At 34.4% G+C, this 27,813-nt stretch overlaps 1 protein-coding gene across 6 annotated transcripts in view; it reads right to left on the bottom strand.

Moving 5' to 3' along the window:
• Positions 1-25,668, bottom strand: part of LOC145690905 (uncharacterized) — a 50,138-nt gene extending 24,470 nt beyond the window's left edge. Inside the window, exons 1-2 of one of the 6 annotated variants that reach the window (XR_014132299.1) lie at positions 24,554-25,650; positions 22,619-22,802 (exon numbers count right to left, since the gene is read on the bottom strand). Coding sequence is in view for 4 of the 6 variants with exons in the window: in XM_081766331.1 (XP_081622457.1) it covers positions 24,554-24,918 (365 nt within the window). In the remaining 2 variants the exon portion in view is untranslated. Of the gene's footprint in view, positions 1-9,464; positions 9,644-18,191; positions 18,680-22,618; positions 22,803-24,553 lie in introns of those variants that run through there. The other 5 variants (XR_014132298.1, XM_081766331.1, XM_081766329.1 and 2 more) reach the window with 5 other exon arrangements.
• Positions 25,669-27,813: the final 2,145 nt, after the last annotated feature.

Here is a 27,813-nt window from a genome sequence, read left to right as displayed (position 1 = left end):
ACGCTAAGTAAGTTATTCAAAATTTAACGTCTTTTTCCTGGTTTTTAAATATTAAACTGTCACCCTTTCAGCCCTGATCTATACAATTGTGCAGGTAGGTAGAATCACCAACATACATAATACCGGCCGAACACTATGTTTACACTAAGGTATCTATAATGAACAAGTTCAAAAAGTTACATAATTCGTAAAATATCTGCGTTTATGAACAAATAATGCGGTGTTAGCGGAATGTGTGAAATAACCAACGTAAATGTCGCAACGGTAAAATCTTGTAGTGGTTAAAACATACATCAGTCGCTAGAAAACGAACAAATAACAGCATTGCCTAGTACTAAAATAATATTTCAAATCAGGTTAAAGGTTAAATTTCATGGCAGTCATGGCGGAACATTTTTTATTAACCATTCACATAACTTCTGCCAAGTATCTGTTATATAGCTACAACTTTTTTATGCATGGCTAAAAGTATCAACCTGGTGGGGTTTATTAAACACTTTATACAATACCCAAATAACAAGTGAATATCGCTTTACAGTCGACATTCAACATATGCCAATTCAATATTCAAACATGAAGTAGTACATCTATAACAATTTGTTCCCATATATTAACAAGATCGAAGAAGGAATCTGTTCCTTGGACGCTGGATCTATCTCAAGTATCTATTACTAGTTATCCGTTACTCTTTCACTTCTATAAAGATAAATGTTGAAAAAACTTGTTAATCTGAAGCACTTCTAATTTGAATAGAAAGTTAAGGAAAAAGACAGAACGTATTATTCGGACGCTGACCCGATCGCAGAAGAGCTGCTCGACAGCTTATACAGTTTTTCTCTATGAAAATCAGATAACATGATTACTAATCACTTACAAAACAACAGCTGCTACATACCTGTTACCATTTTCGTTTTATAGCGATAAATGTTGAAACCCGAGACGGATAATTTTAACCATGTCCAGTTTGAATTGAATTTCAACGGAAAAAATGAACATACTATTTGAATGCAGAATCGATTACAAGAAACTGCAACGTGATAGATTTTTAGCACTCTTCCTCTAAGAAAATAAGTAATGAAATTGGATATAATAGTGAATTTGAACTACTTCCATATTTGATATGTATATAGTTAAAAAAAAAATAGCCGTGATATTACGCCAGATTCGACGCCAGTTTTGAAATGGCTGTTCTAAAATAGTGCTAAAATGTGTTCGGGTCTAAATAAAACTATTATAGTTTTAACACTGATACTTTCTATATTTTATCAGAATAATAATCCATAGGTCATTTTTGAAGAGAAAAACTGATTTCACAATCGGTGTACGTGCAGAAAACTGATGCCACCGCAATAACAGTGAGTAGAAGGTTTGGCTGCATAGCACACACTGGCAGTAACTTTCGGAATAAAGAAAAAATAATGCATTGCTGTGTCAAAAAAAAATATGCTTTGGCATCGTTCTATATTTTCTGCTAATATATCCTTACTTGTTAAATAATTATTAACTTGTTAACTTATTAAATAAATATTAACAAATGTGAACATATAGAAATCCATTTTGAAGTAAAGATAGGAAACTATAAGTATATATAACGAAACCTGGTTTAAATTACCTAATCCATGAACACATGGTCTAAGATAACATATGTGAAGTGCAAGAAAAGAAATATTAATAATATATGTGAACATATAGAAACATATTTAGAATGAAAATGTTTCAACTTCCGAGACTTGAGCCCACGACCATTTATTCCAGACAGCAACGCGTTAACCATCTTACCACCGAATCAACCTACGAAGTTTTGGTTTGTCCGTTTTATTTACTGTGCAAAAATCCAAAACTAAATCAAGGGTAAATTGTTTCGTACAAAAATTTAGTACTATACATAGGATAACATCATAAAGACAACGTTTCGGCTATCACGACATGAGGCTCATTCTTTGGAATTTAAAAGAAATAGGACAATGTTAAGTTTAAACTTTATTAACCAAGCCTCGTATTTGGAGGAGCAACCTTGAAAACTTTTTCATCAGTTTGGTATTTGGTACACTTGTGTTAGTAAGACCATCTCCGGTCTTATGGCAACACATGCTCAAGAAATAGGGACACTGATCACGTGAGTGCTGCATTTCTGGTGACAGTTTCCTTATATCTGAATTTCGGGACGATCATCCTGCACCTACGCACTGTCATAACTAAAAGACAATAGGACGATAATTTCGGTCCCGATGCTAGGAGTGAAAATCGAGATTTTTCCCGCTGACCACATACAAGCTTTGGTTTGATAAAATAACCTTCAATGTTTTGCACGACGCCTAGTCGTCGCTCGGAAAGGCACACACGAAGCCGAGTGGTGTACATTGTTCTAAAGTAAACACACGTTATACTCTTATGAGTTCTCCACTTGTACGGATTCAGCTTCGCAAGCTAAACCGCCGTTTGCATACACGAGAGCCATTTTTTTTAGTTTATCATCAGCGATTGTACGATATTTGCATACACCTTCGTGTAAAATATTTTTTCTAATATTGTGCAGAAATCAGCACTGAAGTGACTAGTAGAAATGTGTTAGCATCTTAACATTCGTTTGTAAGTTCAGTTTTGTGTAACAAACTCTGGCTCCAAATCATTGAAAAGGACGGAATAATTGTGCCGGCTTGGACGATCGCTTATTACTATGAGAAGAGGACTCCGGAGGGCACTTGGGATTATCCGACGTGGAACTTCTGAGATCATAATAACTGCAACGCCCCTGAAGGTGTTGACCGGTCGAAGATTATTGTGAGTAAGTGAAATCTTAATTTATCAATTGAGCGACACAGCCACCTGTATTAAAAGAAAAAAAATAAGATAAAGGTGGAAATAAAGATGTCGAAACGGCCGTAAACATATACAGTAAAAGCTACTTGTTCATTTATAACCTTTTGATGTTCTTTTAACTTGTATGAATTACATTTAGTATTATTAGATTTTCTATACAGTTTAACCAGGTTTTGTGATTTGTACTGCAAGATAATTTTAGTTTTTTAATATCTAAGCTTAATTTCATCACTTGCTCACTTTTCCATTTTTACGATATCTTCGCTTTGTCTACCGTTCTGTCAGCTTCGGTTTATGACAAAACGTAGGTACAGAAGAAATCTTGATTTGCCGTAGCAAAGCAGGGATAAACGGAAAAAATAGTAACAGGGAAAGAGAGGGATGTGTAAACTTTTGGGAAAAAGATGAAAATCAATATGAACGTTACGACTATATTTACAAGATTCCAACAACGACAAAAAACACGATTTCACGGCCACAGGTCTCCGTTTTCCTGGTATTCCTATTGCATTTCCCGCTATCAGCATGGTGATACAATCGGAGTGCGGAATAAGATGGCCAAGCATGCTTTTTCTTTTTTTTTTCGTATTATTTTCATGATCTGTTGTCCTTCACTAGCGTCCCTTAGTCTTTGTTTATTTTTTTCTGTCCATGCTATACGCAACATTGTGAGCCAATACCAAATTTGAAGTGCTTCTATCTACGATATTTTAGGTTTTCTCAATGCAAATCTTCGATTAATCCTTCATATATGTAGACGCAACAGTAAGTTCTGAAGATTGTGGATTAACTTTTGCCTGACCTTGACCTACAGATCCAAGGTTTTTGCTGGAGCCACACGTTTAGTCATAGACATCTAAAAACCGTAAATAAAATTAAAAAATTAGATGGAACCGGCGGCAATTATATGGCAGTTTTGAACATACGCCTTAGATTGTGCCCGTATTTGGATAGCGTGTCAGACTCATTCTAAATTCTCCGTCTGATTCGCCTATAGTTTGTTTTTCAATGAACTAAGCATTGTAAATTATGTTGGCCATTGATACTAAAAGCAATTTATTCCATAAGGGAAAAGAAAAACCCAAACAGAAAGATGGGGCAGAAGGGAAATCCAGACTGTCCATGCTTAAGAGATAACATTTTGTTGTTCTGTCCATCTTTCTCTGTCTCAGCATGATCCACATTATTATATTCATTTTGTTTGCATTAATTTTCATCCCTTAGAACTCAGCGTGAATGTAATTTATCTTATCTATCTAGTACTTCTCTAAGTGATGCCGAAATATGCATTCTTTCTTGCTCCAATTAGAGAAATATCCTGGCGTGTCATGTTCGGTGTCCAGTTATAAGACATAAACTGAAACAATTCACCTGGATGAAGGAGCTACTATTTCTTAGAACGCCAGCCTTCTTAAATGTTAGTGGTTAGCTGACTAGGACAAGTAATAAAAAATTGGATTAAAAAGAAATAAGTGAATATTTAATAAATGTAAAAATTCCGATTAGTAATGTAGCTAAACGCGGTCATCAAAAGAAAATGCATAACATGGTGAAAATTAACCATAAAAGGAAAAATTGGAATAATACATTCCGACTATTAAAATTAGGAAAGGGGAAAGAGAATCACATAAAAAACGATGGAAATTGTTACAGGTCATGGTTTCTGTAATGTTTATACTAGAAAATTAAATATCAAATATGATTAAACATGTTACTGGATGGTAGACCAAACGTCGGAAAACCTATCGGCCATGGGTTTACGCTCCCTACAAGTAACGGCTTTTGTGTCAAATATAGCGAAATGCCACATGATCGTTATTCTGCTTTCATCCCTCAGATATAAAACAATCAATCTATGTGACTACTCTATCTTTGAATAATACTATATTCAACTTTTCAATTTGGAATTTATGCTAAAATTTGTACATGTTTAAATATTTGATTCTGTAGCTATATTTTGCACATTTCAAGTTGGTAGCATTGTTGTCCTGAATGTGTATGCCTGAATCAGAAATATTCGATTGAAATTTTCTATGCAAACGTAAAAGTTATAAAACTACCTTCTGCAAAATTTGATCAGTCACTACGGTACCTGTGATTCGATCAGGTGTGTTTCCAAACCTAGTAACTAATTGTGAAATAGCTATCATTTCGCAGCGGTTTTCTTCTTTTTGGGGGGGAAAGAAGAAAGTAAGATGAATATTGTGTAGAAGCTGTACTGCATAATGTATGAATAGTGTATAGAAGTTATACCGTATAAAAGATGTAAAGAGTAGATACCAACCTTATCTCTCAGGATTTGTGTGCTTTTAAGATTCCTGAAGGCAATGGTTTCATGGTAAATTTAAGGACCAAACATAATAGACTGACCTCACATCCTTCTCGTTGCCATGGTGATCGCCATTTTATTTTCTAAACAACAAATAGTCTAAATATCTAAAGAATCTATGTGCAAAACGAAAACAGTGATGAAATATTTCGGAACTGCAAACATTAGAGTGGAACAAATACTTATGTTTCTTTTTAAATATTTCGAATGATTGAAACTGAAAAAAAAAAGTGTAGAAATGTCAAATATGTTAAATAAAGTTACGTGCATGACAAGCATTAAAATCTTGGAAACCACCGAGTTCACATGTCTTGTGAAATTTGTTCTTTGATAACGTATATTTTGAGAATTTCTATATTTTCAGGTTAAATTAAACCTTAAAGTGTACTCACCCTGTTCATAATCAGGTATTGACTAAAATAATTCCGTAAAATTTTTGATTCAATAATATGAGTATGATGTAATATTGCAAATTTGAACAGGATTATGGCTTAACATTTGTTTAAAATATATATTGAACCATTCATAATTGGATGTGTAATTGTTGCATCTTTTCTAAATGCTTTAAAAAAAAAGTTCATAGAGAATATAAGAAAAATGTTATTTATATCCACTGATGGTCTGAATTGAATTTTTCTAAAGGCTAGACTTTTCTTTCTTTTGTAATGTATACTTAGAAATAATATTGAGCACTCCCATTATAAGGAGTAGCCATTAGAGGTATAAATGCCCCACATTATTCTAAGACATTTTTCTTTTTTAAGAATCATATATTTTTACAGCTTTCTCTGTGCCAACAGTTTGTCAATCTACACGTAAGGGAGTTTATATTGCATATAATTGCTTCTTCTGGTGGATTGCATGATAATTGTGCTTACCTTAACTATTCGATTTATACCTTATTACTTAGGGATGTGGAGCTTTTAGAAATAAACTCTTTAGCCGCATTAATTTCACGCGTTTGTATAGAAAAAAAACAAACATGGCGATCACCATGGTACCGGAAAGGAAATGACGACATCACTATTCCAGTCTACAGCGTCTGGAGGAAGGTAAGATCATTATGTCGTTTCATTAAGATTCTGGTTTCAAGTTTTCTAAAGTGCAGTTCTGCGCTTAAATGCAATTACCAGTGATGCGAATACAGTTACTATTCCTCTGGACATTTCTGATTGGGTATATACTATTCATTTCACTCCGTTTGCTTGTTTGGAAATAGTTCCGCAGGTGTGCTAATGATTACACTAGGAAAGTAGACCAAATCATGTGCTTTCATATCATGATATTATTGCCACCTTCCATACAGTTTGATATTTCATTTATTTATTTATTGTAACAACAACACAACAGGCGTTCTGCCCATTTACAGTGTCTGTTTACATATATGGTAAAATATCATCATTATTTTTACAGAAGAAAAACATACTGAAGTTTTTATTGTTTCATTAATTAACTCAGCTCATCACACTACAAATTGTGTTCCTAAACATTTTTTCAGACATATTGAATATGTCTATCATTTCACACTTTTCTTCAATATTATTGTAGTGAGAGCTCATTCTCCATAAAGGGGAATTATACAGGATGTCAGTGCGTGCTTTCTTACAGTACATGGTACTACTATTGCTTAACCTCGTTCTAGACGTCGGAACATGCAGAAATATATTAGAACTTAGTACTATGCAATCAATTTTATTACTTATTATTTTATGTAGAAAAACTAAATCATTCACATACCTACGTTGCTCTAATGTCGGTATATTGAAATTGTTTGTTAGTTCTGGGTATGATATGTATGCTGGGTACATTCCAGTTTTTTTATACATTAGTAATCTCAAAAACTTACACTGCACTCTTTCAATAATTTGGATATATTTTCCATTATGAGGAGTCCATATAAAAGAAGCGTATTCCAGTTGGGATCTGATATACGAATAATATAGTTTCAAAATTGTCATGTGGCTACGGAAGTCTCTACTTACACGACAAACAAATCCAAGACTTATAAGCATTGTTTGCAATAGTTTCAATGTGATTTGCGAAAGTCAGTTTTGGGTCGAAGGTAACACCAAGGTCTTTAACAGTTTCCGGCCTACAAAGATTTATACCGTCAATAGTATAATCATAATTTATGTATTTTCCTTTTCTAGTAAATGTAATAGCTTTACATTTAGTTATGTTTAGGCTAAATTTATTCACGTGGCACCGGTGTTTTACATTTTCCAAGTCTTCCTGGAGGTTTTTACAGTCTTCAAGTGATTTAATTTGAGTATATAATTTTAAGTCATCTGCAAAGAGTAAAGTATTCGATTTCTTGATGTGCTTAGTTATGTCATTGATAGTGATGAGAAATAATAAAGGTCCAAGGATTGTTTCTTGCGGTACTCCCGATGTAGCATTAAAATTGTTGGAGATATGACCTTTGTAAGCTACAGATTGTTTATGATCACGTAAGTATGATGTGAAAAGTACTAACGCTTGCTTAGAAAGATTCATAAGAGCTAGTTTTTCAATCAAAATGTCGTGGTTAACTAAATCGAACGGCTTCTGAAAGTCTGTATAGATTACATCCACCTGCCCTCCTTTGTCTAGTTTTGAAACTATAAAGTTTGTTATAATTGTCAAATTAGTTGAAATGGATATATTCTTGAGAAATCCGTGTTGGTATACAGAGATACTGGCTCTAACATGATTAAGTAAGCGATTGTGTATTATATATTCATAAGTTTTTGCAAATGGGGATAGAACTGCAATTGGTCTAAAGCTTTCTATATTCTTAGCATTGCTAGTTTTTGGAATAGGACATACCAAGCTTTCTTTCCATCTGTCTGGAAAAACATTATATTTTACGGACATGTTTAATAGTATGTGTATAGGATGTTTTATGATATCAATAGTTCCCTTTATTATATAGGGTGGGATACCATCAGGGCCACACGCTGTTCTAGATTTCAACCTTTTAATGGCATGTTCTATTTTTGATATTGCTATTTCAGTGATTTGGAAAATATCGAGTGATATACTTCTAGGTTAGTGTGACATTAGAGCATCCGTGTTATAACTCAGAAGTTCATGATTGTAAACAGACCTAAAATAATGTGCAAAAGCCTCCGCAATATCCCTGTTACACTGTAGACTTTCACCATTATACATAAGGGGGCCATTAGTCAAATACCTTGTTTTATTTTTGATAAAATTCCAAAAGTTTGTTGGATCATCTGCTATGCAATTCTCGGAGTTAGCTACGAGTTCTTTGTATGCTTTCGCAATTTTTGCCTTTACCTCCGTCCTTAAACTACAGAATTTATCACGGTAATATGTATTATTGTCTATTGTGTTCTTCCTGTTTTTGTGATAGTACGATTTTTATTTGATTTTTTGAATTATTTCTGAGTTAAACCAGACAGGAAAGATTTTATTACTGGGATTCTTTTTAGTTTAAATGCATTGTTTAAATACGTCGTCAATTAATTGATAAATGTTTTTACAGCTTTATTTACGTCATTTTAATATGAAAGGCAATTCCAACTAACTTTTGGAAGTTCTAAATACAATTTATGATAATCGGCTTTTCTGAAATTAAAACCAGATGATCTATTGTTTACTTTTTGTTTCGGAAAACGTTTAACTGAAAGCGCTATAATTAAGGAGGGACTTTCGTGGCTTTTCACGTCACACTCAGTTAAAATATAAGTTACTTGTTTAACAAATTGTTCATTACCATAAACAAGTAATAAAAAAATCATTTAAATTAAATTGACGGCTCTCATACTACTTGGATACAAAATAGAAAACATCTATATTCCAAGTGCTATGTTGCTACTTGCCAGTATCTTATGAGCTTTCAGTACTCTGCAAGTGCTAATCGAACAAATGTCAAGCATGGAATATTTTGCTGGTAAATTATCAGTATTTTGAGAATCTGTAATTTCAAAACTGACTTCCAAAAAATCTCAGCCTTCCACTTTTTTTCGCCAACTTGTATGTATTACTTGATATGTAAAATTTAACTCTAATTTTTGAGGCATCATTCGCGAAGTTCTTGATTTTATATGGAATAGCTCAGCGTTTACATCTTCAAGTGCAAAAATTTGGAACTGTCCAAAAAGGCAGTATGAAATATGATAAAAGCTATCAATACATACAAGCACTGCCCAATGGTAGAAAACTCATATCTTGGTGGAATTCAATCGAAAATGGTGTGAAAAAACTCTTAAAAATTGAGAAAAGGTACAAATTAAAGAAAGGGAAATATACGTGGAAACACAAAATATATATATATATATAAAACCTGATACACAAGTAAACTATAAACCATTAGCTCCATAACTTTCTCGTCAGTCTTGGCTCCTTGTACTCTCACGTTCCTGCAATTTCAATTGGATCATCGAATATATTGCCCCATGTAGAAAATAGTTTTTCTTAAACCAGTTTATATCTTTCACTCATAAAACCTTGGATTCATAGCCATCATCGTGCTTTCCTAATGTAAACCTGTAATCCAGAATGAAATTCAGCTTAGACAGTGTAGTTTTCTATGCTACTAAAATATTTTCTACGAAAGACGGGATGTACTTAATAGTTTCGTATTTCCGATTATATTCTTAATCTGGACTGTACAGTACGGTGTACCGAAAAAAACTTTTTTTCGAAATGTTAAGGTGGGTAGTGCGGAAAAGTGGCCATTTGTGACCAGAAAGACGCCAGATTTTTTTCAAATTTTTTGGAGGTCGTTTAGGTGGCGCGCATCGACTTTGAAGTTTTGGTTATGCAACCACGCACAACAATTTCACAAAATTCTTAATAATTGATTATTTTATGTAATTATTTGTAGGTTAAAGTAATTTCTCATTTGTTTCTCGAAAATATATTAAATTTGTGCCTCAAGGGGGGATCCTATGTTATTTACGTATTATTTTTGGCTAGAAAAGTGATTTTCGGCTAAAATTCCTTTCTTTCTATGGATTTTTTCTAATTTCTTTTCAGTTTGAATTTTTTCGATAGTTTCTAGATATAAAACACTAAAACACGGTTTTTCAGCGTTTAAATTTATTACCGTTTCTCAGTCTCTGTCCAGCTCTTCGCTTATTTTCATTGCTAATTGTGCTATGAACATAAGCAAGAGCTCACCACGAGGAGGTAGCTGGACTGCGAGCTCCACCCACCCACCCACTCCAAATTATCATAGTAAACAGAAGTTTACTAAGAGGCTAGCCAGGATTTTCTTTTAGTTTTCTCCTTTACCTTTATAGTCACTTTTTGTTTGAAATGTCTGCATATGTCCTCTAGATTTCAATTTTGCTTTGATGTAGCCCTCACGTGCGCTGGCGCCGAAAACGGAAGAAGCAGCTTCTGTAACAATTTTCTGCATTAAAATTGATGACTGGTAAAACAAAAGTTCGTATTCTCTTGCCTTTTGTCAATCCTCTTGCTTTATTAATTCTTCTCCAGCCAAGACTTCTAATGTCTGGATTTTGATCCGTTACTAAAGCCAGCAGAAGATTTTCAGAGTGAGCAAAAAATGCATTTTGTTGAATGACCCTATCAGTCAGATTTCTCAAGTGGTCTGGAAGAAATCGGACAAGTGGATCATATTCCAGAGGTGTCGGGCTCCGTCAGTTATCAATGGTTTCTTCTTGATCTCAAACCACACCTGTGCGTACACGTTCATTATATACCTTGCAAGAAGCACACCCCACCCCTCTGAACAGCTGCAACTTCTTGCAAGGAATATACTGAACGTGTACGGACAGGTGTGGTTTGAGATCAAGAAGAAACCATTGATAACTGACGGAGCCCGACACCTCTGGAATATGATCCACTTGTCCCGATTTCTTCCAGACCACTTGAGAAATCTGATTGATAGGGTCATTCAACAAAATGCATTTTTTGCTCACCCTGAAAATCTTCTGCTGGCTTTAGTAACGGATCAAAATCCAGACATCAGAAGTCTTGGCTGGAGAACAATTAAGAAAGCAAGAGGATTGACAAAAAGCAAGAGAATACGAACTTCTGTTTTACCAGTCATCAATTTTAATGCAGAGCAATACTATGAGATGATTGATTGGGCTTCATGCTCCCTCCACGAGCCTCCGCTGACCAAGAAGATGACAAATGAAGAAGTAGATGAATACATTAAAAACAAAAAAATAGTAGAATTTCAAGTCTTCCCCTGTCACACCCAAGGAGTAGGGCGACTTGTGAAAATTGTTACAGAGGCTGCTCCTTCCGTTTTCGGCGCCAGCGCACGTGAGGGCTACATCAAAGCAAAATTGAAATCTAGAGGACATATGCCGACATTTCAAACAAAAAGTGACTATAAAGGTAAAGGAGAAAACTAAAAGAAAATCCTGGCTAGCCTCTTAGTAAACTTCTGTTTACTATGATAATTTGGAGTGGGTGGGTGGGTGGAGCTCGCAGTCCAGCTACCTCCTCGTGGTGAGCTCTTGCTTATTTTCATAGCACAATTAGCAATGAAAATAAGCGAAGAGCTGGACAGAGACCGAGAAACGGTAATAAACTTGAACGCTGAAAAACCGTGTTTTAGTGTTTTATATCGAGAAACTATCGAAAAAATTCAAACTGAAAAGAAATTAGAAAAAAATCCATAGAAAGAAAGGAATTTTAGCCGAAAATCACTTTTCTAGCCAAAAATAATACGTAAATAACATAGGATCCCCCCTTGAGGCACAAATTTAATATATTTTCGAGAAACAAATGTGAAATTACTTTAACCTACAAATAATTACATAAAATAATCAATTATTAAGAATTTTGTGAAATTGTTGTGCGTGGTTGCATAACCAAAACTTCAAAGTCGATGCGCGCCACCTAAACCACCTCCAAAAAATCTGGCGTCTTTCTGATCACAAATGGCCACTTTTCCGCACTACCCACCTTAACATTTCGAAAAAAAGTTTTTTTCGGTACACCCTACTGTACAGGGGTAATTTATAAATAAATAAATAACGCTTCGCTGGCATTTTATGAGTACATCTCATTAGCCCACAATGAAATTTGATTTAACATCGCTGGGAACGAATTTAAATAATAATGATGATCTCAGGCTACATGAGTTTTATATAGAAGAACGAAAAGTTGATTATAAAATACCTTTTTCAAATGTACTTCGAGAACATTATCAGATAAAATGCTGCTGCCCCTTAGCAAAAATTGAAACTAACGTTACTTAGAAATCGATTAGGAGTCATAATGACCACCTCCCGTTAAACGAAAACTAAAAAGAAGAAGCCGACGTTGGGTACAGTTATAAAAGTATTAAGATTCTATTTTGTCAAAAAACATACTTTGCAAAGCTATTTTGTATTGATAAATCTATTCTTAATCATCTATTTTAAAAGCATTTCTTAAACAAAAATACAAAATCCTGCAGGAATTGTATCTAGGGCCATTCTCGCTTGTCTAAAATCTAAAAGCAGACTAACAAAATTTATTTCAATCACCTAATAAGAAATCTCCTGATCGTAAATTACATTTTCTGTAATTAGAAGCAAAATAACTGGCAACAGCTGTTAAATTTCGCAAGATGTTTCAAATAGAATGGTTGGGAAATTTTTCAAAGTTTGTACCTGGGATATTCTTACATTCGTCTATATTCTCAAATAAGATGCCAATTAATTTCACTCGCCTAAAAGAAATGAAACGGTCTCAAATTATACCATCCGCAGAGTAGGAGCCGTTTTGATCACCAAGTTTGAAACAAGTTTAATGCTGCGATCAAAATTTCTTTCATTGTTTATCAGTACAGACATTAATACTTCCTTCTTCATTAAAAAGAAATACTCACGAGTTACTTGCCTCTTATACTAGGAAGATGAGTATGTCAAATATATAACTCTACGATAGGCTCAGAGCACCGAAAAAAATTCGAATTGGAAATCGCTTGAAATAGAACGAGTTGAAACTTTCTTTGTTGTTTCCACCTAAAGATATTCTTACAAATTTCTAAATTGTAGAACGCACAAACTGTTAATTTGTTCGACTTAACTACTAAAAATGAAAATAAATAAATTATTTATTCCGTAAAGTTGGCTGTAGAATAGCTGCAAGTAAAAGGTACAAATCCGAAACAAGGAAATCCGAAGTCAGTAAAATATTCCCAATACTTGTTTTTGAAATATTATCAAACTTGCGGTTGGTAATAATAGTTTTTCCGCTTCTCAACATAAAGGATATAATTTGAAATTGTCTTATCCGTAATAACTGAGCGAAACACATTTGTTGCTATATGATACAATATAAAGCATACAATTATGTCCGTAGATAACAGAAACTAAAATTATCCATTTCTTCTATTTTATTACCTACTCTAAATTTTGACCTCTCATTTACGCTCTCTGAGGAACTAAGGTGGAGGTGTTCCACTTTAAATCACGTTATCGCTACCGGATGAGTGAAATAATTAGTTATCATTTTCTACAATGTAGGAAGGAATAATAGTATCCTAGGTAAAAGCTATACAAATATACCTAATCGTTTTATTTGTAACATGTTTAGAACTTGGATCTATGAATGGCGTGCGTTCTGCTTTTCACAATACAGGTTATAATTTAAATCACACCATTAAAAGACAAGTGAAATGGCTAAAGACTATAATAAATCGTGGACAATACTGGAATCATTATGTATTGTCCACGATTACTCAATATGTTATCATTATTAATATATATTTTTGCTATATCTTTTTATGTTATGTTAAACAAATGATACAAATTACGAACTCTTTCCCCAATATTAGGTAAAAATTCATATGATAGTACTGCAGAAACTTGTATTTTACCATGCGCCTGGCGAAATAGCACTAACTTTAGGAAATAATGTGTATACAAAAGTTTAGAAATAAGAAACTGATAAGAATAACAAAGAAGAGGAGCAACAATCTTGTGATTTTAATGTCTTTTCCGGTACACTTGCAATTCCTTATCATAATTACAATAATAACTAATATTATAAAATTTAAAGAAAATAAATACCAATGAGCAACACCTACTGTGCCAGAAACCTATGGATTCGATAGCGATCCTATTTGATCATTTTCCAATTCCTACTATTCCTAATATTTTGGGGTCTTTCACATCTATAGTACCCTACTCCATAATGTTAGATATAAGTGTATATTAACTAGCTGTTATAAATTAGTACACGAATCGAGGTTCATCCTCCTAACGTGATGACAGAGAAAGAGAAAGTTAATAAAATCTATTTTAATAATTCCTTTTTTCCACTTAAGGTAAACCAAATAATGATATATAACCTACCGTTTAATCAAAACTATGATGTCTTGCATAAAACTATTTTGAAGTACCATAAGACGGGGTTACTCGGCACAAAATTTGAAAAGAGTTTCGCGGTACTCTTTCGGTAAAAACGTGATCAGTACAGAGAAAGTTTCAAGTGCCACCGTAAGATAGAACATGTTACTGTATTTTGGCTATAAAGTCTGCGGTTAAATTCAGTTCAAATTACCGGGAAAGCAGTCACTGTAAAGGCTGAAAAAATTTAACAGATATCATCTATAAGAATTTTCGTCGAAGTTAAATTAGTTTCGTAGAATACTACTTTGATGCAGAGGTTGAAATTGAAATGTTTCAAAGCCATAAAAAACGCAAAACTGGGAGAAGGCGTTTAAGCCTGTATTAGGGGTTAATTTGCACCGGTACAAAATATCGCTTAGATAGAAAATTATTACCACTGGAGCCTCCTGTGTTTTAAATTTAGGTAGAAACTGGAACGGATTTCTTGTTAGAAAACAAATAATCAACAGTGGCAGATCCAGAAAAGTGGTTTGAGACGGGCTTCATTTAAAAGGACTTTTTTTTTTTTTTTTTTTTTTTTTAGAAATCGCTAGACTTTTGGGAACTGAGCTTGCAGCTTATACACGTAGGGATCACTAGCAACAGATTTTCAGGCAAATCTTTACTTCGGTTCAAACAGTGACTGCAACGACTTATTTAATCCGGTGTCGGGAGCACTTTAGGAATGATTCCTAAACTGCTCCGGTGTGCTCCCGGAACCGGATCAGTTGAATCGGTTATAGTTACTGTCCGAGTCAAAATAATGTACAATGTTAATAATTATACTATAAAGACAAGGGCCAAGAAGTTACTAAACACCATTCTTAATCAATCCAGGTGAAGTGGTGACTATCAATATTGATATCTAAATGGGGGCTACCACCCCACCCACACCGATTAAAGTACCATAAAAACATCCAAAGACAATAATATTTAATCAAAACACTACTCTAAAGCTAACGTAAGAAGGAAGAAAAATTAAAAAAAAAACACTCATCACTAATTATAAATCAGTGCAGCATGATGAGGAAAAATAAATTACATTTCACCAAAATAATGGAACAACCAGCAGCAAAGCAAATACTCTGCCAAATATTCAAATGGAATGCAAATCAAGAATAAAATTAATATCAATTAAAAACGAAAGCACACACCGTTTCGCCATACCAGAACACTCATGAATGATGAACTCATAATTGCTGATTCACGAAAAAATAAGATAGTAAGAACACATGCGCAATACTCAAGTTAACATTACTGAAAAGTGTTCCTTTCCGCACAGACGTCGATTTATTAAAGCGAGCACACTTGTTCTTATTACAAACAAGACTAACCAATAAACGCCCACTTTTACCATACGTCGGGAATATCTTCAGCCTTCGAACACAATCATCACATTTTTTTTCTAACTCAATTAAACCACACAGTGCTGCAAACCGATATGAATTAATATCCGAATCTAATACAAACATATTAAACAACGACAAGTTCAAATTCTTTGTATTAAATTCATGTTATGGTTTCTAAATCGCACCTGCTAACTCGACTTTCGCCATGAAACGAAAATTCAATTACCCGTACACCGCATTCCACCAGCAATAGCACACACATACAAGCAGAAACAACATTTGACGTCACAGTAACAAACTACCATATGACTGTACAGAGACGCTTAGTGGGAAAAATATGAACTACCACCAATCTCTGAACTAAGACGTCACAGCAAAGACACGAACAGTTCAAACAAGTGACTCACGCAGAAACAGTTCCAGGAAGTGTCTAAACCTGTAAGAACCGATTAAAGTCACTGTTTTTGAGTCTAATCACAGACTTGTCGTTAAAAAAAAAAAAAAAAAAAAAAAAACATGTAATTTTGGGTACGTTTCAGCCTGAAAGTTACAAACCCGTAAATATTGAACTGATTAGTGTAAGGATCATATTCTTGGACAAAGGGAATAACCAAATTAAATCAGTTTACGAAAATGATTTTTTTCTTTTCGTCAGTTGGCACTTTTGTGGAACATATATTAAACTATTAGAATGTGGTTCAAGAGTCGGTACCAGAAAATACATAATTTCCTTTACAGATATCGATAATTCAAACTAAGTACTGATACCGGTACAACATTACATCAATGTTACTAAAATGCATGCAGTTTTGTGTAGAATGTAAAATGTTGAAATACAGAATTAAAACATTGCACAGAAACGTATGTCAACATACTTTTTTGCATGTTGTGAAAAGTAACCCCACCTACGAAACGTTTCACATTTCAATTTCAACAATTGCATCAAAGTCCAATTATACACACTAGTATTCTACGAAACTGACTTTGACGGAAATTCTTTGAAATTTAGGCAGTTTTTACAATAACTGCTTTCCATACCACTACAACAAATCCTCCCGGTAATTAGAACTGATTCTAACCCCCAACATTATAGCCAAATTACAGTTACATGTTCTATTATGTAATTACAGTTACAGCTTATTTGAAACTAGCTGTTTACAGTTCATGGTTGTACCGACAGAGGACTATGAAACTCTTTTCAATTTTGGTGCAAAGTAACGACCGATCTGCAAAGTAACCCCGTGTTACGGCATCTAGTAACCACTGTAAAAGAAATGGAGTATCAAAATTGAATGTGTCAAATCATGACGCGGAACTAGAAAAATATTTGGGAATGAAGGAATCCATATAATTAAGAAATTACGTCCCTACTGTATTGCGGTACTACGGAACACAAATATGCAATCAAAGTAAGCATTTCAGAATGTTACCTATAAAGTACTTAGGAACGTTCAAGTACACATTAAACACGCAAGACGTGTAAGTTTATCCTAAATGAAGTATTTTTCGCTATCCTCGTTTAGCAACATTCTGCGTAATGGTCTAATCTGCATAGTAATCTTCTTTTTACTGGCCATCTAGCGCATGCTCGTTAGAGTTGTTTGAACAATAATTCATATATCATGTACGTTTATTAAGGCCTTAAAGTGATCCTATATTGAGAAATGGAGTTCCATACCCTAGAAATGATTGCTGGGAATATAAAAGGTCGACTTCATTGAAAGAAATGAATGCAAATATGAAATGGATTTGTGTATGGACCTCTACAATTAATGAGACATCCATTGTTGATAAAACATATTCTTTATTTTGTATTTTGCTAATGTCTTTCTAAGCCCTCCGGAGAAATGAAGCTAGAACCATTTGAGCTAAATCCTGAGCAAAATTACAAACGTCCCTAGTTTTTTTTTTTTTTTTCAATATAATACATTCCACATTTAATTTGGAAAATTTTAGGATGAATATCATTCTAGTGATTTGTTATTTTACAAAAGTCTCTATATAAATAAAACAATATTGTCGAGCACCTATATTTTAAATACGTGCAACAGTTAGTGAGTAATGTGTAATCAGTAATAAACGAATCATCTTTTTTATCAAAAAATGAATTACATAAGATTTGTATGAGTAGTAATTTATATCTTAAAAAAAACGATTCCTTTATATCTTGACAAAAAATCGATTCATTGTTATTATTTGGTATATATCTAGTGTATGTGTGCCACGCCATTTCGAAATTGTAGATTGTTAACTTACGTTCGAAATATCTCCCATAACTAAATACTTCTCGTGAAGCATTTCTTTTAACCAACAATTTTCCGAACCGATGTAACCGTATTATCAATCTGAGCCAATTAGTATATGAAAATTGAACATTACCTTTCTGGCCGAACTGAATTTAAATTTTTTGTGGTTAATTGTTGGGAGTCATTAGAGTACGACGCGCAAGTCTCCTGAACCACTATTTTTCTTAGCGTTTCTATATTACTTTCTAATGCAGGATCTGATTCTGCAAATTCTGATTTCAACATATCAACGGTCTGTTTCACATCCAAAGAATACATAGTTGTACCCTTGTCCATTATTTGTTCTCCTTCTGTTGTAGAAAATATTAACTCTTTGTTGTCAGTGATCAGTTCGTATGTCCACCCTTTCCCTTCGAATGGATCTTCCTGAGGTAAGTCAAACACAATTTCTTCTTTGCACATCAATTCCTACTTAACAGACGCCTCTTTAGCCATTGTGAATTCAAATATTATAAGAATTTAACACTGTTATTATACTTCCCTTATATTTTTTTATTTTTTTTTTGCTAGTGTTAATGAAATGATTTACGAGAACTTTCAGAAAAGTAGCTTTATTTTCTCAATCTTCTTCGTCTGCGGTTGCGTTTTCTTTCTTGCACACTATTATCAGTAACAGGAGTGGTGGTGCCTCAGGCAGAAGCCTAAATAGGCCACAAGTGTTGTATTGGTCAAATAGTGAAAGTGAAAGGTCAGATAGCGAAAGTGAATGAAAGTTAATTGTTGCGAGTCCAATTATTTCGGAGAACGAATTATTTCGGGCGGCAGGTAATTGTGCGTTTTCTTTCGTAGAGTGATTATTATAAGAGGCACCACTTCTTATACAACCAATGGATTTTTTTTTTTTCAGAATGCTACCAAACTGACTCGCTTGTATCGTCTCCTTCTAGCGTTGTCTACTACAAGCAGCAGGGAGTAATCTACACCCCCTAATACCCCTCCAAATTTCTTTACACACACCCCTGATTGGAAAAGGAATACTTCCCCAAATCCAATTGTATCAATCTGTATCATATAGGTTATTTATTACATCAAGTTAAAAAAGGTTTAGCGTTAAGGAAAGAAGGCAACATTCTTATTTATTTATTTCACTTCAAAATACGAAGCGACCTCGTTCTGATGTACGGCTTCGAGAACCACATGAAATCATTTTTTCGGGCGATATTTCGATCGAAACATTTGACAAACCAGACCGCTCATATCTACCCTTCTGGGCTCCGCGGTCCTTTCCGAGAAAAGAGATTGATGGACAGATGCATATGACTGAAATTGGCAACGTCTTAAGCGGTCACTAACCTACTTCCTCCTCAATAAAGAAAAATGTTACAATATAGTAATAAGTCTATACCAGATTCAGTTGGTAAGTACTACTCTGCTACAGGCTCGCAACCAGAGGGGGGCTAGGGAGGGACTGGCCCACCCCAAATTTTTCATGTCCCCTCCAGACTTCAATACAAAATGCAATATTTGGATATTTGTAAGAGAATTTTTAATGACTTTGTCCCTCCTAACATATTCATGGCCCGCCAAACCTCTGTGGTGGTTTCGAGCCTGCTCTGCAAAGGGTGTATCAACGGACGAACGTTAGAAGGATGTAGTCAAAACGTTCTTCAGAAATGAAGAGATCGGTCGAAGTAAGAATTATATATACTTTTAGACTGAGTCTAGTGTTGTGCGGGAATACATTTGGCGCTAGCTTAATTTTTTGTAAAGTATATTTTTATTCATGTAAATTCATTGAATGGAACAGGCTCATAGCGATTCACTTTTTAAACTAAAGTTTACTTCTTTTCAAGTTGGTTACTAGAAGTTACTTTTTTTCAAATTTGTCAGTAAAACTTACTTTTTTGAGCAGTAAAGTGACTTTTTCGTGTGATTTATGTTTTGGATTGGTAGTTTTCTAAGAAAAGTATAAAAGCAAATGGAAAAAGTCTGGAAGTAGAGGTCTGCACGAGCTCAGACTGAGCTCGCGGGCCGGATTCGGGCTTACAAAGCATAAATCACATCGGGCCTGAGTAGTAAATTATTAAATATAAAAAAATATTTTTCTGGCCTAACTTTGTAAATATGCTCTCCAACGATATTTATTGGACCATTCTTTCTGGGGAACTTTCAGAGCACAACTGCATAAAAGTTTTTGTAATTTGTGCTTATTTCGGATTCATTTGATTATCACACGAGCACAGGCCTAAATGTTAAAACATATTTCGGACTTGGGTCGGGTCTCACATTACAAATTCGCTAAAAATTCTGGTCCCTGCAGACATCCGAGATGAAGTCACGGCGGTACCCCCCGCCACGCACACAAAAAAATTATATTTATAAACACAAGAAAGTTAATACACGAATATCATGGGATAACTCTAGCAGACGGTTCTACTAAATTTTGGCACTTTTACATTTTCAGGTTAGGTTAGAGCTTAGTATTTCTTTTAGCCGATCATGCACTAAATGAGATACGCCGTTACTAGTTGCAGATTGACGGCTCAGTATAAATAGCGTGGACGTATGGCATAAAAACTGCGTACAGTGCATGAAATACGAATCAACTTATGCTAGGTGGCGACTAAAAAGCACGAATGCTATCTGAGTCAGATCAGGAGAGCAGCAGGAAGACCTGAGCGGCGACGAGGGCTGCGTCCGTAGGGAGCACACGCATAAACGAGGATAGTGGAAAGCACTCTTACACATACAATACTTTCACTATCACTCGAAATTCATTTCAATATGATGTGCAGTAATTACTTATATTCACACTTATTTCTTCACGAAAAATGTTTCACATCGTATTTTACCGATAAATATGATATTTGGTAGAACCGTCTGCTCGAGTGAACCTAAAATATTTTGCTATTTATTTATAGATCTACTTTCGGTGAGTCCTATCCTACTTTAATACTCTAGTCCACCACTCGCCTGGGACGAGTGGTTCATCTGTACGAGCGAGTATTTAACACAGGGTGTCTATTGACCTGGCAAACTTGGAATTTGTTTTTGCACCTGGAAAAACCTGGAAGTTATCAACAAACCTGGATTTTTTCTTAATTATACATTTTCACAGCATATAATAGAAAAGTCCTAATAAAAAATAGCAACCAGGAGGTTATCTGATCTGAGTTCTGTCAATGCTTCTCCATGTTTGTAACATATTTTTTGTACGCTCCCCGTGGCTGAGTTTCCATAGACCTCTTAAAAGTCTTCAGGTGGAATTTCTAACCATATTTTGTGGCAGTTCGAAAACTTTTTTGCTACATTACAAATCTAGAAATCACGGAAGTATCGGAAATTTCTCCTTTACGAAATTTTACGAAAAAGTAAGATACAAATCAGGGAAAATGGTACTTAAACTAGAAAACAAGGAAAATTGTGAAGTTTTACTCAGAAAGTGAAACATTCTTTTAGGTTTTGCCTATTTGTTAAGAAAACCCGATATCTGAAACACGAGAGGGATATAATTAAGATATATGAATGACACGTTAGTTAAAGGTGAGAACTCTAGTTCTATTTTTAGTTACAGCACATTTTTCTCAATTGACCTTGAGCGGGGGGGGGGGATACTAGCAGTAACAACTTCTTTGTTTTAAAAAAACTGGAAATTAATACAAATTAATACAATAATTAATAAAAAAAACGATACACAAGTAAAGTATAAACTATTAGCTCCATAACCTTTTTGTTTGTCTTGGTTCGTTGTACTCTCACGTTCCTGCACTTTCGATTGGATCATAGAATATATTGCCCCGTGTAAGAAATATAATAAAAGTTTAAAATAATTTTTCTTAAAGCAGTTTAAATCGTTGCCTCATAAGAACTTGGACTCAACCATCATCGAGCTTTACTAATGTAAACCTACATTCAAGAATGAAATGCAGCTTAAATGATATAGTTTTCTATCATACTAAGAAATTTTCTTCGAAAGGCGGGATGTACTTAAAAATATCGTATTTATGATATTCTTAATCTGTACTGTACACGGCTAATTTATAAATAAATAAATAAATAACGTTTCGCTGGCATTTTATGAGTACATCTCATTAACCCACAATGAAATTTGATTTTACATCGCTCTGAAATGAATTTAAATAATAATGATGATCTATACAGAAGTTCTACATTTCTATGTAGAAGAACGAAAAGTCGTTTATAAAATACCCTTTTCAACAGTACAACGAGAACATTATCAGATAAAATGCTGCTGTCCAATAAGCAAAACTGAAACTAACGTTACTTAGAAATCGATTTGTAGTCATAATGACCATCCACCTTTAAAGGGAACCCAAAAAGAAGAAACCGGCGTCGGGCACATTTTTAAAACTCATTAAGATTCTATTTTGTCAAAAGAGATACTTTGCATAGTTATTTTGTATTGAAATCTATTCTTAATCTTCTATTCCAAAACTGTTCTTAAATAAAAAACACAAAATTCTGCGGGACTTGTATCTATGGCCATTCTCACTTCTATCTAAAATCTAAAAGCAGAATAACAAAATTTATTTAACTCACCTAATAAGAAAGACGTGATCTCAAATTAGATTCACTGCAGTTAGAAGCAAAATAACTGGCAATAGCTGTTAAAGTTTGAAAAATGTTAAAAATAGAATGGTTGGGAAATTTTTCATGCTTTGTACCTGAGATATTCTTACGTTCCTTTATATTCTCAAATAAGATTTCAATTCATTTCACTCGCCTAAAAGAAATGAAACGATCTCAAATTATATCATCCGTAGAGTAGGAGCCGTTCTGATCACTAAATTTGAAACAAGTTTAATGCTAGGATCGAAATTTCTTTCATTGTTTGTCAGTACGGACATTAATACTTCCTTCTTCATTAAAAAAAAGAATACTCGCGAGCTACTTGCCTTTTCTACTAGGAATAGCTGGATGTCAAATACATATTCTACAATAGGCTCAGAGCAGCGCAAAAAAAAAAAAAAAAAAAACGAATTGGAAAGCGCTTGAAATACAACGAATTGAAAATTTTCTTTGTAGTCTAAACCTAGGGATGTTCTTATAAATTTCTTATAAGTTGTAAAAAGCACAAATCTAAATTTGTTGAACTTAAATACTAAAAATGAAAACTAAGATATTTATTCAGTAAGGTTGGTTGTAGAATAGTTGTCACGATCGTTGCCATGAAGGAAAAATTCAATTACCCGCTCACCGCATTCCACACATACAAGCAGACAGAATATGTGACGCCGGCAGAGTAACAATGTACCATATGACTGTACAGACACCCAGTGAGAAAAATATGAACTACCACCAATCTGTTTACAGTTCATGGTTTTACTAACAGATGACTGAATCTCTTTTCATATATTGTGGGAGTAATGCCCGATGTGCAAAGTAACCCCGTGTTAAGGTAGCTAGTTACCATTCTAAGCGAAATGAAATATCAAAATTGAATGTGCCAAATCATGACAAAAAGCTAGAAAAACGTCTGTGAAAGAAGGAATTCATATAATTAAGAAATTACATCCCTAATATATTCTGTTAATTTGGAACACAAATATACAAGCAAAGAATGCATTTCAGAACGTTACCTATAAAACACTTAGATTCGTACAAGAACACATTCAACACGTAAGACATGTAAGTTTATCCTAAATACAGAATTTTGCGCTATCCTCGTTTACCAACATTCTGCGTAATGCCGTAATCAGCACAGCAATCTTATGTTTACCGGACATCTAGCACATGCTGGTTAGGGTTGTTTGTACAACAATTCATTTATAATGTACATTCACTAAGCCATTAAAGTAAATATATATTGAGTAATTTAGGCCCATACTCTAGAAATGATTCCTGGAAATGTAAAGAGTCGACTTCCTTGAAAGAAATGAGTGCAGCTATGAAATGGTTTGATGTCTGGACCTCTACAATTAATGAACATCCATTGATGGTTAAAATATTATTTATCTTGTATTTTACTAATGTCTTTCGAAGCCCTCCGGAAAAATGAGGCTAGACACATTTGAGTTAAATTCTAAGTAAAAACACAAAAGTCCATAGTTTTTGTTCCAATATAAAACATTCCACGTTTAAATTTGGAAAATTTTAGGATAAATACCATTCTCACGATTTCTTATTTTACATAAGTCTCTACATAAATAAAACAATATTGTCGAGCACCCATATTTTAAATATGTGCAACAATTAATGAGAAGTGTGTAATCAATAATAAAGAAATACTTAGTTTATCAAGATCTGAACTACATAAGATTTGTATGAGTCGTATCGATCTTATTTTTATTTGGTATACAGCTTGTCTATCGGTGTCATGCAATTTCCAAATTGTAGGTTACTAACTTACGTTCGAGATATCTCCCATACCTAAATATCTCTCGTGAAGTATTGCTTTTAGCCAACAAAATTTCCGAACACATGTAACCGTATTATCAATCTGAGCCAAATAGTATATGAAAAATTGAACATTACCTTTCTGGGCGAAATGAATTTAAATTTTTTGTTGTTAATTGTTGGGAGTCATTAGAGTACGACGCGCAAGTCTCCTGAACCACTATTTTTCTAGGCGTTTCTATATTCCTTTCAAATTTAGGATCATCTTCTACTGCTAATTCTGATTTTACCCTATCAATGTTTTTTTTCACATTCAAAGAACACATAGCTGTATCCTTGTCCATTGTTTCCTCTCCTTCGGTTGTGGATAATATTAACTCTTTCTTGTCAGTCATCTGTTCGTATGTCCACCCTTTCCCTTCGAGTGGATCTTCCTGAGGTAAGTCAAAAGCAATTTCTTCTTTGCACAAGAATTCCAACTTAACAGACGCCTCACCAGCCATTGTGAATTGAAATATAATAAGAATTTAACACTGTTCTTATACTTCCCGTATATTTTATGTTGCCAGTGTTAATGAAATGATTTACAAGAACGTTCACAAAAGCAACTTTATATTTAAAATCATCTTCTCCTGCAGTTTCTTATTTCCTTAGCACCGATCGCTCTCTCGGCAATTGTTTGTTTGATTGTAGCAGCCGCATGAAAGTGAAATGGAACCAGGATGTATACCGTTTTAGTTCAGATTTCGAGCAAGTGAGATCTTTTGTCGCTAGTGTAGCTCAATATCACATACCGCTATTCTCTTGTTTCAGAATGTATCCATCCATCTTTATCCTTTTAGCGGGAATAGCAAATCCTGTATTTTTATATGCCATTGCGGTTTGATTGACTGTCGAACTCCCTTTGCGTATACTAATTTTATTTAATATACGTGCTATTATTGCTTCAAGTGCTACTTTTGATTGTGACTTGTGCCGCGACTTAAGATACTTAATGCGTACAATTTAATATTTTAACACAATTTTTCCGCTTGTGAACAATAACTGGTCGTGGCTTTTGCATGTATGTGTAAGGCCAGTTTTTGACGAAAGCATTTATCGTAGCATTTCTCGTAGCAGATGTGCTGCCAAAAATCTCGTATAATATTCTATGGCATGAAAAGTATATTGTGCTTTTACATGGTAGCATTTTGATAAGCATTTTTTCGTGACGTAGCAAACAAGTTACTGGAGAAGAGCGCAATTATGGCTCCAAAACTAAAAGCAGATGTTTCAGTCACTATTTCTTCTAAAGCCCGTTTTCGCATATGGTTATTATGATACAAAGGACTTTTAACGGTGCAGTTATACTATACAAATCCATAGTTTTTATAATTTTCAGAAGAAATTTCTAGTATGGTAACGAAAATATGGTGTGCACTTACATCTGAGATGCGTATTTATGTGGAAATATAGAAATTAAAGTCGAACCTGAAATGCACGCAATTTTCAATAATCTGCCATAAAATTTTGGCAGGTCTGTAACTTTCCCATTTTGTATCGAAAACAGAACCCAACCATCCCCATCGGGGCTTCTAACCCATTCCCACTACTTACTTCTCCTCCTCCTACTAGTACTACTACTTCTATTATTCTTACTACTACTACTACTACTACTGCTGCTGCTTAATACTACTACTTACTCCTCCTCCTCCACCTCTTACTAGTACTACTACTACTTATACTATGGATCCGTATAGTAAAACTACACGTTACCACCTGTTAAAGTGATCCTGCACCGGAGAATGCAAGAGCACACCAATAAATCAAACGAGAAATTTTTTTAATGAATTTTTGTATGTATCCATATAGTGAAACTGCACGCTTTAAGTTTGTACAAACAAGGATGTTCCTCATATTTTTTTTAAACAACATAATAATAGTATCCCTACTCTAACTTTTTTCTTTACTACAATTCAATTTCCCACACATCGCTTTCTTTTAACACACCACGGCGCTGCAATCGGAGCAGAAATGCTGGGGAAAATGCTACGAAATAGAGCAGTTTCTATCCACAAGAAATGCCATAGGATATGCCATGGCACGGGAAATGCTATAGCATTTGCTACTTTACACGGTAGGATATCGATGATACGATTTTTGCTACGATAAATGCTTCCGTCTAAAACAAGCCTAAGCGTCTCGTGGAATAAGACATTGATTTTCAGTGCCACTTGATAACAGTCACTACCATCACTCACGCACCTACTGTAACTACTGGAGACAAACTTAGATATATATTGCCCCAAACACTACACCTCCCCCCCACACACACAATTCAGGGCAGATCTTAAGCAGCACGTGCGCTGTCATTCTCTTCAGTGTTGCCGTACTTCCGCAACTTTTCATAAACAACAAAATTCAGCATTAAAAAGAAACAATGAATGGAAGATAAAAGAAAGTGAAAATAGAGGGAAGTAGCAACGTTCATTTTCAGGTAACGAGGTCATAAATCTCTAACAAATATCTCAAAGAACAGAAGGGAAAGTTTTGGGGACATTCCAGATTCCATGATAAAAGCATCTTTAACTCTGTCTGCTAGTAACTAAACACTGCCCTTGTAAGGAGACCATAATTTCAGTATGATACGCCAGGTGGCAGCACCGAATCGAAAATGGGTGGGTATAAAGCGAATAACCTTGTGTAATTTCTGGCAAGTACCTAGGTATATAGTACTACGCAAGGGCGCCCATTTCTCTGTATATTTGGAGGGGGGCACTCACACGCAGAAGATATATATATATATATATATATATATATATATATATATATATATATATATATATATATATATATATATATGAGGAAGTTACGACAAATTTCATTTAAATTATGCCAAATATTACATATTCATAGATACACTAGGGGGCCGTCGGATTCGAATCCTTCACTTTGATAATGTCAGCCGTGGTACTCACGATCGAACTGATTCTCTTTACGTGGTGACGTACGTGTATCAATATGCAATTGTCGCAATTTATCAATATTTCCTTTCGTACTAATAATTCTCGGTTTACTCTCTCTAATATATGGATTTCCTCAGTAATATCTTGATCATGTTCGGATTTTACGATAACAGCGGGCAATTTCTCAAAATGCTCCATTATCATTTCAACAGTAGCTTTATGGTGTTCACTGAAACTTTCTAAGGTTTGTTTGGTTCCATCTGACCGTTCACTGTTAAGTTTTAGAATTTCCGTTGCGCTTGTACTTCTTCACCTATCTCACCTGTCTTTTCCGCGAGTTCCTTTACATATCCGTTTAATTCGCGTACGGCACTTTCCTGTCTATTCATACAAAAACTAACAACCTCGCATTTTCTGTCTGTGAGCACCTGGTGTTCTTCTATTTTCTCTACT

This window comes from Thermobia domestica, chromosome 7 (assembly GCF_964235325.1).
Source record: "Thermobia domestica chromosome 7, izTheDome1.hap1.1, whole genome shotgun sequence".
NCBI classification, from domain to species: Eukaryota; Metazoa; Arthropoda; class Insecta; order Zygentoma; family Lepismatidae; genus Thermobia; species Thermobia domestica.
This window is presented reverse-complemented; position numbering and strand designations above follow the sequence as displayed.